This window comes from Thecamonas trahens, assembly GCF_000142905.1.
Source record: "Thecamonas trahens ATCC 50062 unplaced genomic scaffold supercont1.56, whole genome shotgun sequence".
Classification (NCBI taxonomy): domain Eukaryota; order Apusomonadida; family Apusomonadidae; genus Thecamonas; species Thecamonas trahens.
Genome location: NW_013657624.1, coordinates 103,782 through 118,563, shown reverse-complemented (window position 1 = coordinate 118,563; position 14,782 = coordinate 103,782). Strand labels below are relative to the sequence as shown.

At 66.2% G+C, this 14,782-nt stretch overlaps 2 protein-coding genes across 2 annotated transcripts; one reads left to right on the top strand and one right to left on the bottom strand.

The window, feature by feature from the left end:
- Positions 1-13: 13 nt before the first annotated feature.
- Positions 14-11,733, top strand: AMSG_10309 (uncharacterized protein; the record flags this gene model as incomplete). Its single annotated transcript, XM_013898326.1, has 5 exons — positions 14-23; positions 47-984; positions 1,603-11,274; positions 11,322-11,668; positions 11,718-11,733. The coding sequence occupies 5 exons, from the start codon at positions 14-16 to the stop codon at positions 11,731-11,733; spliced, it is 10,983 nt and encodes a 3,660-aa protein (XP_013753780.1).
- A 39-nt stretch (positions 11,734-11,772) lies between these two features.
- AMSG_12342 (uncharacterized protein) lies at positions 11,773-14,574 on the bottom strand (the record flags this gene model as incomplete). The annotated part of the gene is made up of 3 exons (XM_013898371.1): positions 11,773-11,913; positions 11,949-13,146; positions 13,505-14,574. 3 exons carry the CDS (start codon positions 14,572-14,574, stop codon positions 11,773-11,775), a joined length of 2,409 nt encoding a protein of 802 aa, XP_013753825.1.
- Between the last annotated feature and the right edge of the window lie 208 nt (positions 14,575-14,782).

Genomic DNA, 14,782 nt, shown 5'->3' with positions numbered 1-14,782 from the left:
CCGCATCAAGGGTATGACGAAGAGTACACGCGGCTGCCTGGGAGAGAGGTGGTCTCGCTGGAGACGCTGGCCAAGGACGTTGCTTTTCATCTCCCTCTCCTCATTGATGATCTCTCGGCTCTGGCCTCACGCTCGGCAAAGATCGCCTCGCTGTTTGAGGCATACTTTGAGCCGGTCTCGGCCTACGGTATGGCTGCTGCCTCCATGCGCAAGGGGGCATTGTTGGTCGATGCCAGAAAGGCCCGCCTCTCGGCTCAGTTGGAGGCTGCCCGTCCCGTCCTCGACGCCTTCCTTGCCTCATATGCAGAGATCAAGCGCCTCGTCCGTAAGCGGGCCCAGCTGTTTTACGCCCACAAGTCGGCGTCCAAGGCCGTGGCCAAGGGCAAGATTGCTCGCGGCGAGGCGGATGCGGCTTGGTCCTCCTTTTCTGCCTTCAACGAGACCGCCAAGGCCGATCTCGACGCCTTTCTCGCCCGCTCCCACTCCTGGCTTGCCCCTGTCTTTGACTGTATTGCCCGGGCCCAGGTCTACATGGCCGCAGTCCTCCGCGACGCCTATCTCTCGGATTTGGCCTCGCACGTTGTACTCGCCGACGTTCCGGCTGTTCCTACCAATCCGTTCAAGGCCTCTGCGCTGACGCTCGACGGTATCGACGACGGCTCGCTAGCCCTGCCAGACTACAGCGACTCGCCGTCGCCGTGGGACGTCCAAGATGACTCGCTCGACGTCTCTGACTCGCTCATCGCCGAAGACGTGCTTCGCCTCGACACTGCTGCCGGGCATCGCACGCGTACCACGTCGACCCTCTCTGTTGCCTCGGCCTCGTCCACCACCTCCAGCCCGCCCCCTCGCTCAGGCCTCCCTATCCCTCGGGCTCGATCCCGCCTCTCACGTCCGGTCTCGGTCTCTTCATTTGTCATGGACTGGACCGAGTCCGAGTCTGATGGCGATACCGACAGCGCTGTCATCTCGCCGCCTACCTCGGTCTCTTCCTCTTCCTCTGATAATGACGATGAAGATGGCTATCCGCCTCCACCCACCACTTTGACTACGACCACTCCAACTACCTCCGCTCCTGTCACCCGACCCGACCCACCTCCACGCCCAACGCCCGTCCCTCGATCCCGTCCGCTGCCTCCGAGCCCAACCCCAACCCCAACCCCAGCCCCATCCACTCAAACATAACACAGTCCCTCCCCCCCCCCCCTTCCCCCTCCTCTGCCACCGATCACCGACTCCAGCCCTCTTCCACCACCATCCGCCTCTGCCCAAGGCCCATCTCTGCCCGTCACTCGTCGCCGCTCGTCAACCGGGCCGAATCGACAGGCGGCGTCACACGACACACCACCCCTTCCCCTCCCCTCTTCGCACACCACTCTCTCTCTCTCTCCCCCCTCCCCTCCCCCCTCCCCTTTCCCGAACAGGATGTCGTCCTTGTTTCGTGCGGCCAAGTCTCTATTCGGACGGCGGGAGGCAGCGGCGGTGCCTGTCTCCCCCCACGAGCAGCCGTTTCTGGTCTCTCTGGCCAGTCCTCCTCGACCTGGTGTCCTTTCGTCATCACCGCATCCGCCTCTGCCCTCTGCTGCTGCTTCCCTCTGGAAGGCCTATGTCCGCGCTGCCATGGCTGCCACTAACGCCGCTACGCCCGACTCGGACCCATGTACGCCTGCATCTACTCCTGCTGCTACGGGTGCTCGTCGTCGCTCCTCGGCTCGCTCCTCGCATGCTTCGCCGTCGCCATCACCGGGGCCATCGTCGCCCGATCAGGCCACTGCCGTCTCGATGAGGAGCACCCACAAGGGCAAGGGCAAGAGCAAGAGCAAGGGCAAGGACAAGGAAAAGAGCAAAGGCAAGGAGAAGACAAAGGGCAAGCCGCGCCGCTCGCTGCGTTCGCGCATCTCGCGATCGAATCCCGAGTCGTCGTCGGCCACTGCGGCGGCGGCGGCGGCGGCGGCGGCGACGAGCTCCATGGAGGCTGCTGATGAGAACAGCAGCAATGGCCGCTTTTCTCAACTTGATTTGGCTCTGATAGCCATCTCCATTCCGGTCCGGATGCTGCTCGATCCGCCAGACGTGCCAGAGACGCCGCTGGAAGAGGCTGCGTTCGCGCTGCGGGCGTTCACTGTGGCGCTTGCTGCTGTGCTCTGTCCGCCGGCGTGGCGCCCAGCCTTTGGGCCTGACGACGTCACTGCGCATCGCGGCCCGGTCGTGCCCGATGCGGCGCTGGCAGCGTACGCTGCTCTGGAGCTGCCGTACCCGGTCACCGTCACCCTGCTGCGGTCGTGGTACTCGGTCGTGCCGCGACTGGCCGGTGGCTGTCACGAAGCATCCGAGTTTGAGGCTGCGCTCCATGCTCTGCTCCTCCCTCTTGTGCTGGCCCCGGCCTCTTCGGTCGTCTGTCGCTACCACCCGCTGCTGGGTGCACTGGCGACCGCATGCACAACGCTTGCCGCAGCGCCAAGTGGCCTTATTGCACCCGGTCCCGAGATCTGCCTCGCGCACACGCTTGTGTTTTGCCTGCGTACGCTTGCTCTGCACCCAAGCACGCCGCGCCAGATCCAATCACACTACTTGGCCGACGACTGGGCGTGGATGCCTCGTGCACGAGTAGTCGACTCGCCAGGCGTTATTGCCGCTCTCCCAGCCCTGGCCGAGCTTCTCTATGCCGCATCCGGTGCGCTGGACGCGCCTGAACCTGTCCAGCTGCAGGCGCTCATTCTCTCCACCGTCTGCCTGCTCGCCGGCTCGTCGTACGGCCGCAAGGCTCTCGGCTCGTCGGCGCATGCCACGTCGCCACTCGCACGTGTCTGCATGCTCCTCGCTCATACGCCGCCGGTCAGCCCGCGGCCAGACCCGCAAATCATCCTCCGCACCGCCGCGCTCCACAAGGTTGTCCTTCTGGTCATGGCCCGCATCAACGCAACCGGCGCCATGCCCTGGCGAGACCTCGCCGCTGCTGGTCTCTCTGACGCGCTCACACATGCCCTCCTCTGGCTCTTGAGCCTCACCCATGAGCTGGTCGACTCGCCGGTGTCGGATGCAGAGGCTGAGACGCTGGTTCGCGGCCTGACTGGCCTCTACGAGTTCAGCCTGCCGGCGGCCGCGGTCCCGCAGGCCACGCTCGACGCCGCACTTGATGCAGCCGCCGCTGATGGCGCTGCGCCACCCGCGGCCATCCTCGACTGCATTCCGCTGGCTGCTGCTGTTGTCGCTGATGTGGGCACCGAGGCCGAGTCTCTCGCCGCCGCGCTCGCTGCCAAGTACACGCCTGTCCGCGAGAAGCCGACTGGCCCGCCGCTTGCTCCGCCGTGCCTTTCGCGGAGCCAGGCGGCACTGATGGCGTCGGCGCCATGGCTTGGTGGTGTCTTTGACTTGCTCACCCTCCTCTGCTCGGCAGGCAGCATGCGCGAAGACCCGCACCACGTCGGACCCGAACCGCCCAAGTCAGACGACAAGAATGATGGCCCCGCCGCCTTTGGCTTCAACACCGTTGTCATCGACGCACTATTTTCTCTTTTCAACGAGGCCACACTTTCGCCGATCGAGGCCCGTCTCCTCGCCACTCGGCGCCCACTGCTGCAGACAGCAGTGCTCTCGCTGCTCACCCGGCTTCTTGGTGCTGCACCTGACCGCGCGCCGGAGGCCCTGCTTGCATCTGACGCCCTAGACTTTCTCATGGGTCCGTTCTTCTACTTTGTGGCTGTTCCGCCGCATGCACTTGACCCGAACGCTGGCGCGGATACTGACCCGACATCGCACGAGACGGTTCCCTGCCAGACCGAGCTGGAGCAGCTCTCGCTCTGGCTCCTGGTCTACCTCGTCACATCGAGCTCGCACAAGGCGACATCGGCCGTTCTCCGCAAGTTGTTGTACGTGCTTGCTGCGCACGCGCACGTCCCGGTCCTTGTCCACAACGTGTGCATGGCCATCCTCGCGGTCCTGTGCGTCGAACGTGGGACGTACGCGCCGCGGCTGCGGGCAGTGGATACACTCGCGGTCATCACCTCGCTGCTCAAGGCGTACTTTGTCACGACCGAGAGCGCCGAGACGCCGCCGCGAGCGTACACTTTTACGGCGCAGCACTCGTTAATGCAGGTGGTCGACGCATACTTTGCCCCATCAGACGAGATCTACTACGACTCGCTGGTCCGGATTCTCGACGAGATGGAGGCATCGCCCGAGGAAGGGAGCTCGGGTCCGGCGCTCCCGGCGCTTCTAGACGTGCTGCTGGATCACATGTCGTCGCCGCGGCTGGCCGTCTTTGGCATCACCCACTATGCTCGGCTCATCCGCGCTGCCGCCCACCTACCGTCGTCGCGAGTGCTCTTTCTCTACAACCGCTACCTGGAGGCCTTTCCTTCCGAGGCGTCGCGCGACGCCGAGACTGCCGAGCTCCAGCTGCAACTTTTAGCCGGAATCCGGTACGTGCTCCGGCGCTCGCAGGTTTTGCACCAGGGCCGGTTTCTCGCGGTCGACTCCTTTGTCAAATGCATGCACGCCATGCACCAGGCGCTGCGCGGTGACGAGGCGCAGGTTGCCACGTTGTGGGAGGCTATGTTCAAGGCGTTTATGGCGCTGATGGCGAGTAATGCGAGTGCCAAGGCTGCCTTTGGCGAAATCATAGGCTATCCGCAGCTGACCTCGATGTTTATGCACACCTCGGGCAACGCGCCATCGCGGCGCGACTTTAAGCATGTATTCGACATGCTCGTTGACGGCGGCTTCTCCACCAAGACCCGTTACACCATCCGCAATCCGGCTTGCATCCGCGTCATCTTTGACCTGCTGGGCTCGGCTTCGCCCAAGCTCCAGACTCTCGTCCTCAACACCGTCCTCACCATTGTTTCCAAGACTACCATCAACGTCCAGCTCTGCTGCGGCGAAAAGCTGCTTGAGCGCATCCTAGACATTCTCGAAACTGGCGCGCCATCGGCACCGCTTGTGCCGCTTCTTGTCCAGCTGGTGGAGATCCTGGGCCGACACAATGTGACCGTCAAGGAGCTGCGGCTGCTTGTCCGACTCCTGCACCCGCGAGATGGCCACCGGTCACCGCTCTTTGCGCCGCTCCTCAACGCGTTAGTCGGCATGACCATCCGCAAGGGTCCGTCGTCGTTCTTCCACTTTGACGGGCGCGGCGCCCGGCTTGCTGTTGCACCGCTGCCCAACGTCATTGGCTCAGGCTACACTTTTTACACCTGGCTCCGCATTGAGGACGCCGACGCTGAGCCGGGAGACATCGGCGCAGACAGCGCCAGTGGCGGCGGTGACGGCGACGATGACGAGGGCCTTGGACACGCCGCGCTGGGCCAGCGGACCCTGTCGGCGTCGACCGACGACCTCTCGATCTCGGCGTCATCGATCTCGCTTCCGCAGGGGCGGGAGGGTCCTTTGACCACCATCGGCTCACCATTGCCGACACCTGCGTCGGCGCTGCCTGTGCGCTCGTGGTCGACCTCGCTGGCACGGACTCCGTCACGCGAGTCTGTGCGTGCGGCCAAGGCGCGCTCACCACCGCGATGGCTGTTCTCGTTCCTTTCCGAAGCGGGGCTCGGGGTGGAGGCGTACATCCAGGCCGGCGAGCTGACCTGCGTCTCACACGTGGGCGCCACCAAAATCCAGCGGGCTTCGTTCCCCGAGTTCAAGTTTGCGGCTGGAGAGTGGTATCATGTGGCGCTGGTCCACTCGCACTCGCGAGTGCCGTGGTCGACTTCGGAGCTCGCGCTGTACGTCAACGGCGAGCTCGTGGCCAAAAAGCCGCTCCGCATTCCGTCTCTGGGCAGCGCCTCGTCGAGCGCGGCAACGTCTGCAGCGCTGGCACTGGCTGCCAAGTCCTCTCCAGAGCCCGCGCTCCGCTCGGCCTCACTCCGCCCCCTCGCGCTTGTGCCGCCGTCGTCGCCGACAAGCTCGGGCGGCGGGCGGACCAACTCGCTGCCGCCGTCTGCAACGTCTGCGGCTGCAGCTGCTGCGGCTGCGGCCGCGGCTGGGCCGTCGTCACCGAGCGCGCTGCTTGGTGACAGAGCGTCGGCGTCGCCGCAGCTGCGCGCGCTAGATCCGGACGGCGACGCTGCGCGACGTGAGCTGCCATTCTGCTATATCGGGTCGAGCGTCCCGGGTGGGTCTGCGGCGGCAGCGTCTGCAGCGGCGTCGTCGTCGACCGCGGCGGCAGCGGTTGCAGCGGCAGTCGGACCGGGGAGCGAGACGCTGCCGTACTGCGGGCAGCTTGGACCAGTGTACCTGTTGCGGAGCGCACTGCCGGCGACGACTGTTGCCGACATCTACTCGCTCGGGCCCGAGTACGGTGGGCCGTTTCATGAGACAGACTATTCGCCGCACACCATGCCCGAAAGCACGGCATCGCTGTTCTCGGGCGAGCTCAAGCGGTGGATTGTGTTTGCGTATAACGCGCGGGCGGCAAGCACGGCCGACGGTGTGGTGACGGACAACGCCCTGCACCCCGACGGCGAGCGGTCGTCGAATGCGGTGCTCGCGGACGTGACGCCGTGTGTTGCGCGACCAATCGCCAAGACCATCACCAACCTTGGGGGAGTCAAGGTCCTCTTCCCGCTTCTCCGTCAGCTGGACATGCCTGTAGTGGGCGCTGAGGCGGGTGCCGAAGCGCCGCCTTTGCCGCAGCCGGAGCTTCTCAACGCGCTGCTCACACTCATTTTCGAGCTCCTCCTTGCTGCGCCGGCCGAGCAGGAGGCGTTTCTTCAGATCTCAGGTGCGCGAGTCCTGGGTCACTTGCTCAAGAGCCTTACGCCGGGCAACATGTCGTTGGCGCTGGTGGACACGCTTGCGCGGTCGGTGTACCGGCTGCGACGCGAGCTCGCGGCCGAGTGCTTCAAGCACATTCTCTTCCAGCCTGCACTCTTCATCTATGCACACGTCTCTGTTCAGGCCGAGCTCATCCACCTGCTCACCGAGTATGTGGTCAACCTGCCGGCTTTTTTCCGGTCGCTTGTGGGCGTCCAGTTCCTTCTTGACGCGCTTCGGCAGTACTACTGGTTCTCGACAGACCATGCGTCTCTGGCCCGCAGGCCGTTCTTGCATCCAGTGACCGGAACAGTGGTGGCGCATCGCCCGCCGCGGGCACACATCATGCTCCTGCGCAAGGACATTAAGGCACTTATCGCATGTATGGTCGTCCCGCAGTTTACCCGCGCCGAGGTCGACGCCATGGTTGCCTTCCTCCTCGATGCACAGGACTGGCGTCAGCTGTTTGACCTTGTGCAGACGCTGGTCCACTGGCTGACCGGTGCGCCGCGGCCCCCGTTCCGCGACGCGCTTCGCGACACGCTTGCAGCAGCCGGCGGAATCTACCTTTGCTTCGACTTGCTCGGATCGGCTCATGAGATTGTGCGCGTAGCTGCCCTCCGCCTCTTGGGCTGCCTCGTCCTCGAGGTGCCAAGCGTGGCCAAGAGCTTCCGTGCTGAGCACCTGGGGTGGGCAGGCGTGACGAACATTCTTAGTATGCACTCTCCTGGAGTCCCGACTTTGCATGCGCTCTTGGACCTTGCGTTGGGCCGGATTCGCGACCTGCCGGCCATCGCGATTGCCGACAAGGCCGAGGTGGCATCAGAGCTCGACCAGCTGGCGTCGCTCCCGTACGAGGTTCTTCCCGAGGAGCTCAACGTCGTGCTGCCGGGCGCGCTGCAGCCGCTGCTTGCACAGCTTGCGGCGTTGCCTGTGCCGTCGAGACTGCCGCTACTGGCCCATCTGCGGACGCTCCTGAAGGAGGCGCCGAGGAATGCAGATGTACTGGTGGCAGACGCGCTGTGGGCCGAGCGGCTAGCAGCGCTGCTGCCGCGGCCTGACGAGGATGGCGGCGAAGCGCTGACCGAGCTTGTTGTGGCAGTTGTAGGTGCGGCGCTGGAAGCGTGCGTGACGAACAAGGGATCGTGGCGGCTGGTGCAGGACGTTCTGATTGCGGTCCACCACGCTGCGGCGTCGGGTGGGTGCGACGGGCTGGGTGTGAGCCGGAGTGTGCTTGCGCACGCGGCGTCGCGGTTCCACCTTGATGCCGACCACATGTTCTCACTGAGCGAGAACGCTGTACTTGACAACGTTGTCCACATCGTGCTGCTGTGCGAGGCGTTCCTCTTTGCGACACCGAGCACGCTTGCCGAGTACTCGGCGACTGTACCGGTGGTCCACATCGAGCCTACTAGCGGCATGTGGCTTGACGCCGGGCTCGGCTTGGCGCTGGTCACGCTTGTGCTGGACACCAACCTGATGTGTCTGGCGAACAAGTCTGTAGTATGCGAGCTTGCGCGCGCAACTGTGACGACGGTGATGACCGGACTGGCGCTTGCGTCGCGCGGCGAGGCTGCGGCGTACGCCGACGCGGTACCGCGGCTACTGAGCGCCCTTGAGGCTACCTGCGGCGGATGCGGCGGAATGGTGGAGGTCGACGAGAGCGGCGAGGGCGAGTCGGGTGGGTCGGGAAGCACCAGTGTCTCGATGTGGCTCGTTCTGCTGCTGGAAGCACTCATGGTTGCGGGCTCGCGGCTGGGGAGCTTCTCGCCTCCGGCGCAGGTGCCTGCAGAGGTGATGGGCGGGCTGGCGTGGATTGCGCGGTCGAACGATGCAGCGCTGCGGTGGCTGCTGGCGACGGCACCCGAGGTGGAGCCACTGCTTGACGCTGTAGAGAAGGTCAACACGCCTGCCGGGGCGGCGCACGCGTTCTCGGAGCTCTCTGCTGGGCTACGGGAGCCCCGCATCCAGGAGCGGGTGTTTGGCGTGATCGGGCAGGCGCTTGAGGCCGAGCTGAGCGAAGTCCGCGAGCGAACTCGTGCACGGCGGATCAAGAGCGAAGCCGGGGTGCTGCTCGCGACGCGGCGTGTGCGGCAGGAGGAGGTGCGGCAGGTCAAGACGCTGCACATGGAGCTTGCCGAGTTTGTGGCGCAGACCAAGTACGGGGAGATCAACCGGCGGTCGCAGGCGTCGATCAAGCTAGAGGAGAGTGCGCGGCGGAGCGGGCGGGCGTGGCGGCGGACACTGCGGGCGATTTCGCAGGCGCGCGACCCATGGTCGGGCGCGATGGCGGATGTAGAGCACGACCACTGGAAGCTGGACGCTGCGGAGAACGGGCTGCGGATGCGGCGCAAGATGGAGCGCAACTACGAGTTTGACACGCACGCACTTGCTGCGGCGCGACGGGACAAGCGCGTGGTGAGCGCTGAGGCACGTCGGGCACTGTCTTCGGCGGAGGAGCTGGGCCCGATGGGCCCGGGCGCCAAGCTTGATCCAGGCTCTGCGGTGGTGCCCGGCGCCGAGGGCGAGGGCGGGCTTGTCGACTGGACGCTTTTGGACGACGACGGCGACGAGGCCGGCGCCTCGGACTCGGAGTCGAGTGGCGAGAGTGGCGTGCTTGAGCTTGTGGGCGGCGAGGCCAGTGAGGAGAGCGGCGAGCGAGAGGCCAAGGTGGTGTACGCGACAGGAGCAGAGCGTGTGACGCTCATGTCTGTGGTGAAGGGTGTGCTCGAGCTGAGCGCGCGATCTGTGGCGTTCCGTGTGGCGAAGGATGTGCGAGCGGAGGCGCAGGCGGACGACGACGACACGCCCGAGGTGCTGCTCTCGATGTACGAGGATCTTGTGTGGCCGCTGGAAGCACTACGCGAGGTGCATGTGCGACGGTACCGGTTCCGTGACGCAGCGCTCGAGGTGTTTCTGGCTGACCGGACCAACTACTTTATTGCGTTCCCCTCGCGCAAGGTGCGCAACGAGGTGGCACGGCGGATTGTGCGGCTCAAGCCGCCGCAGCTTGTCTTCCACGGCATACGCGCACCGCGCGAGGTGTTCCGGCGGTCGTCGGCTACGGCAGCGTGGCAGCGCGGGGAGCTGTCGAACTTTGAGTATTTGATGCTGCTGAACACGATGGCTGGGCGGAGCTACAACGACATCAACCAGTATCCGGTCTTTCCGTGGGTTCTTGACGACTACACGTCGGATGAACTGGACCTGGACAACCCGGCAACGTTCCGTGACTTGTCAAGGCCTGTGGGCGCGCTTGACGAGCGGTCGCTTGCGCGCGGACTGGAGCGGTACTCGTTTGACGACGAGATGATTCCCAAGTTCCACTGGGGCTCGCACTACTCGTCGGGCGGAGCGGTGCTGTACTACATGATCCGGGTCGAGCCGTTTACCTCTCTGCATGTGCAGCTGCAGGGCGGCAAGTTTGACCACGCAGACCGAGTGTTCTCGAGTGTGGCAGCGACGTGGGCCAACTGCAAGACGGCCGGAACGGACCCCAAGGAACTTATCCCCGAGTGGTACTACCTGCCGGAGATGTTCCTCAACACGAACGGGTTTGATCTGGGACAGCGGAGCTCTGACGGGGTGTTTGGGGCGCCACGGGCGATCGGTGACGTGCACCTCCCGCCGTGGGCGCACGGCTCGGCGCATGAGTTTGTACGGCTGCACCGGCTCGCGCTCGAGTCACCGTACGTGACGGCGCACCTGCACGAGTGGATCAACCTTGTGTTTGGATTCCAGCAGCGCGGGCCTGCGGCTGTCGAGGCGCACAACATCTTCTACTTTCTCACGTACGAGGGCGCGATCGACATCGACGCTGTGGAGGACGAGACGATGCGTGCATCGTACGAGTCGCAGATATCCGAGTTTGGGCAGACGCCGTCGCAGCTGCTGGACAAGCCGCACCCCGAGGTGCTGCCGAGTACACTTGTGACGCTGCGTGCAGCGGCAGGAATCAAGCCCAAGGGCGCGCGTGCGCGGGTGCTGTTTGACACACCGGGCGCGCTCAAGGCGTTCTTTGTGCAGGTGATGGACGAGGAGATCCTGTTCCTTGGAGTGCCGTCGAGCGCGGTGAGCTCGCGTGTGGCGTCGCTCATCGGGTCGAGCGATGACCGGATTGTGACGGTGTCGCGGTCGCGTGTGGTTGCGTCGCACCGGTGGCTGCCCGGGACGGCCAACGCACAGGGCGCGCCGTTTTCTTTTGAGCGCGATCCTGGACTTGCGCTTGCCAAGAGCGGCGGGGCACGGAAGCGGATGGGCGTGCCGCTGGCCAACGGGCTCCGCGTCTCTGCGGCGTGTTTTGCGCTGCTGGACGATGGCAAGTCTGTGCTCTCGTGCGGTTACTGGGACTCGTCGTTCAAGGTCTCTCTGCTCGAGTCTGGGCGGAGCGTGCAGTCTGTGACGATGCACTCGGACGTGGTGTCGTGCCTGGCGACCGATGCCGGCGGGCGCGTTGTTGTGACCGGGTCGAAGGACGCATCGCTGATGGTGTGGGAGTTGGAGACGGGCTCGTCGGGGTGCGTGTGGCGACGTTCCCGCGGCATGTGCTGTACGGACACGACGACGAGGTGAGCGCAGTGGCGCTGTCGAGCGACCTGGACGTCATTGTCTCGGGCTCGCTCGATGGGACGTGCATGGTGCATAAGGTGTCTGACGGGAGCTACGTACGCACGCTGACGCACCCGCGGGCGTCGCCGGTGACGCACGTGGCCGTCTCGCCGGACGGCGAGATCTTGATGTACTCGCTGGCGGATCTTGTGCTGTACCAGTTCTCGATCAACGGCGTGCTGCTGGCGTCGGTGGACACGACCGAGCGGCTGAGCGCGGTGGTGGTCAACAAGACTGGCGAGTATGTGGTGAGTGGTGGCGAGCGCGGAGTGGTGGTTGTCCGAGCGGTCCACACGCTCGAGGCGGTGTACCGATTCCCGGTCCACCGGCCGATCACCACTGTGGCGCTGACCGAGAAGGAGGACCACCTGATCGTGGGCCTCGACGACGGCAAGGTCATCATCTTTGCGCTCAACCCCGATCTGGCGTAGGCGCAGAGGTAAAGAACCAAGCGAGAGCGGCCGAAGCGGTGTGGGAGGCAGCAGCGAGGGCAGAAGCAGCAGAGGCAGGGAGGGCGAGGAGCGATGACGGCTGCTGGGCTGGGGTCTGCGGCTCGGGCGGGCGCGGGCGGCGAGGTAGTCGACGACGTGTGAATGGCCGTTGAGGGTGGCGAGAGCAATGGGCGTTGCGGCGGGATCGGTAGCGGCAGAGATGTCTGCCCCGGCGTCGACGAGGTAGGCGACGAGTGGGAGCGCGCCTTGCAGAGCAGCGGTGGCAAGAGCGGTGAGGCCCTGCGGATGGCTAGTCTCGTTGACGTCAAAGCCGAGGCCGTCGACGACGTAGCGGACGACCGGAAGCGATCCTGAGAAGGCGGCGAGGAGCAGGAGGTGGGCACCGAGGGTGTTGCGGGCGGCGAGGACTTCGGGCGGCGTAAGCGCCACAAGATGCTGCATGACATGCAGATGGCCGCGCATGGCGGCAGCAAAAAGCGGAGTGTTGCCCTGGGCGTCTGCGGCGGCGGGATCGGCGCCGGCGTCGAGGAGGGTGATGACAGCGTCGAGATGACCGCCTGCGGCGGCGATCCAAAGCGGCGACTGCGAGGCCATGGACGCAGCGGGGCTTGCGCCGGCGGCAAGAAGGAGAGTAATGACGTGGGCATGGCCGCGTTGGGCGGCGGCAAAGAGCGGGGTGGCGGCGGCGGGGTTGGCGACGGCCGGATCGGCGCCGGCATCGAGAAGGAGGGCGACAATGTCCGGGTGGCCTGCCCAGGCGGCGGCCCAGAGCGGAGTGATCTGCTCAGCAGAGGCGGATTCGTCCACAGGCGCACCATGGCGGAGGAGGACAGAGACTACGGCGGCGTGCCCGGCGTGGGCGGCGAGCAGGAGGGCCGGCCAGCCAGCAGAGTTGCGGAGGCGCGGCGAGGCCGGGGCGATGTCCGGGAGAGTGGCACCTGCGGCGACAGGGCCTGCGTGCGGGAAGGAGGCAGTGCAGAGGGCGTCAACAAGCGCGGCGTGGCCTTCATCAACAGCGATGAGCAGCAGCGGGAGCGGGAGGCCAACGGCGGCGTTGGGGTCAATGGTGGCGATGGCGGCGATGGCGGCGACGACGTCGACGTTGCCCGCGGCGGCGGCGGCAGCCAGCGCGGAGACCGCGACCGAGTGGTGCCGAGCGAGCGGAGCGAGGGCAAACGCATGTGGCGCAGCGAGGGCGGCGACGAGTCTGGGATCGGGGCACTGGGCGGCAAGGACGAGGGCAGGGACAAGGTGGGGCGGTTTCTGGGAGTAGGCATAAATTTTTGCGCCAAGTCCACCGGGACACGACTCGGACCCCGCGGCGGCGGCGGCTCTCCGTCCGCAGCAGCAGGTGGCGGGCGGAGAGGGAGCCAGGGCGTGGCACCGGCCAAGGCGACGGCGTCGGCCATGGCGACCGGGTCGGCGGTGGCAAGGGCGGCGTGGACAGCGACGATAGCGGCGGTGGAGTCGATGTCGGCCATGAGAAGGGAGGGGGGTGGGGAGGGGGGGGACGGGAGGGGAGAGGGGTGGTGGGGGGAGGGGGAGGGGGAGGGGATGGGGATGGGGATGGGGATGGGGATGGGGATGGGGGTGGAGACTGTAATGGCTTAATAGCTGGCTGACGATGGCGGCGACGATGGCGGCAATGGCCGGCGGGCGACGATGGCAGCAATGGCCGGCAGGGCGATCACTGAGGGAGGCCGATGCGGGCGAGGAAGGCGTTGACGTGGAAGAGGAGGTGCTGCGGGAAGCCTGTGCGGGCCATGAGCTGGAGGAGAGGAGCCGGGAGGAGGGCGGCGGACCAGGCGATGAGCTGCGCCTGCGGGCCGACTGGATACGATGCAAAGGGGCGGGCGGAGGAGATGGCGCGGGCGATGGTACGGGCGACGTGGACGGGCGATCCAGTCGAGGTGTGTGCAACAAAGGCGCGGAAGCGGGCATGGGCAGGCGCGTAGTGAGCAGCGAGCGGAGAGTCGGGTGGCGGAGCGGCGGCGAGCTTGCGGATGAACGGGGTGGCGATGCCGGCCGGATTGATCATGGTGACGGCGATGCCAGCCGGGGCGAGCTCTTCGCGGAGGGTGCGGACAAGGGCCTCGAGGGCAAACTTGGAGGCTGCGTAGGGCCCAAAGCCCGGGAACTCTGCCAGGAGGCCAAAGAGCGAGCCGACGACCACGATACGTGCGCCCGGCGAGGCCCGGAGAGCCGGGAGGGCAGCATGGATGGTCCGGACGGTGCCGACGACGTTGACCTCGAGCTGGGCGGCCCAGGCGGCGGCGGGCGTCTCCTCCACCGTCCCGGTCACCGACACGCCTGCGCAGGCGACGAGGCCCCAAAGCCGGCCACCCTGCGCGAGCTGCTCTCCCACCGCCGCCATCTCCTCCTCCCGCGTCACGTCGCACACCACGGTCCGCACCAGCGCCTCGCTCGCCGGTCCGCCCACGGCCGCACGCAGCGCATCGCCGTCATCCGCTCGCCGGACTGTGGCGTAGACGCCAAAGCCGCGGGTGACGAGCTCGGCGGCTGTGGCCAGGCCGATGCCTGACGAGGTGCCGGTGACAAGGACCCACGGGCGGGACGGCGTGTCATCGGCGGATGGCGTGGCACCATCAGCAGGCGGAGGGGCGAGTCGGGCGGCGAGGCCGGGCGCGGTCCGGGCTTCGGCGAGTGCGAGGGTTATGGCCCAGATGGCGGCGAGGAGGCATGCAGCGGCGGCGGGGTAGAGGACGGCAGAGGCCGCGGTCGAGACGATCGAGAGCAACATGGGCGAGACAAGTGCACAGGGCGACGTTTACGGGTGTGCGTGGGCTACGCGTCCTCGGCAAAGACAAAGTCGTCGGCCTCGCCGTCGCCGGCGTTGCGGAGTGCCTCGTGCATGGCGGCGAGGTGGGCGCGGCGCTCGGCCTCCATGCGATCCTTGATGGCACGCTCACGGGCGGCGGCGGCGTCGTCCTTGGGCTTGACGGCGAGAC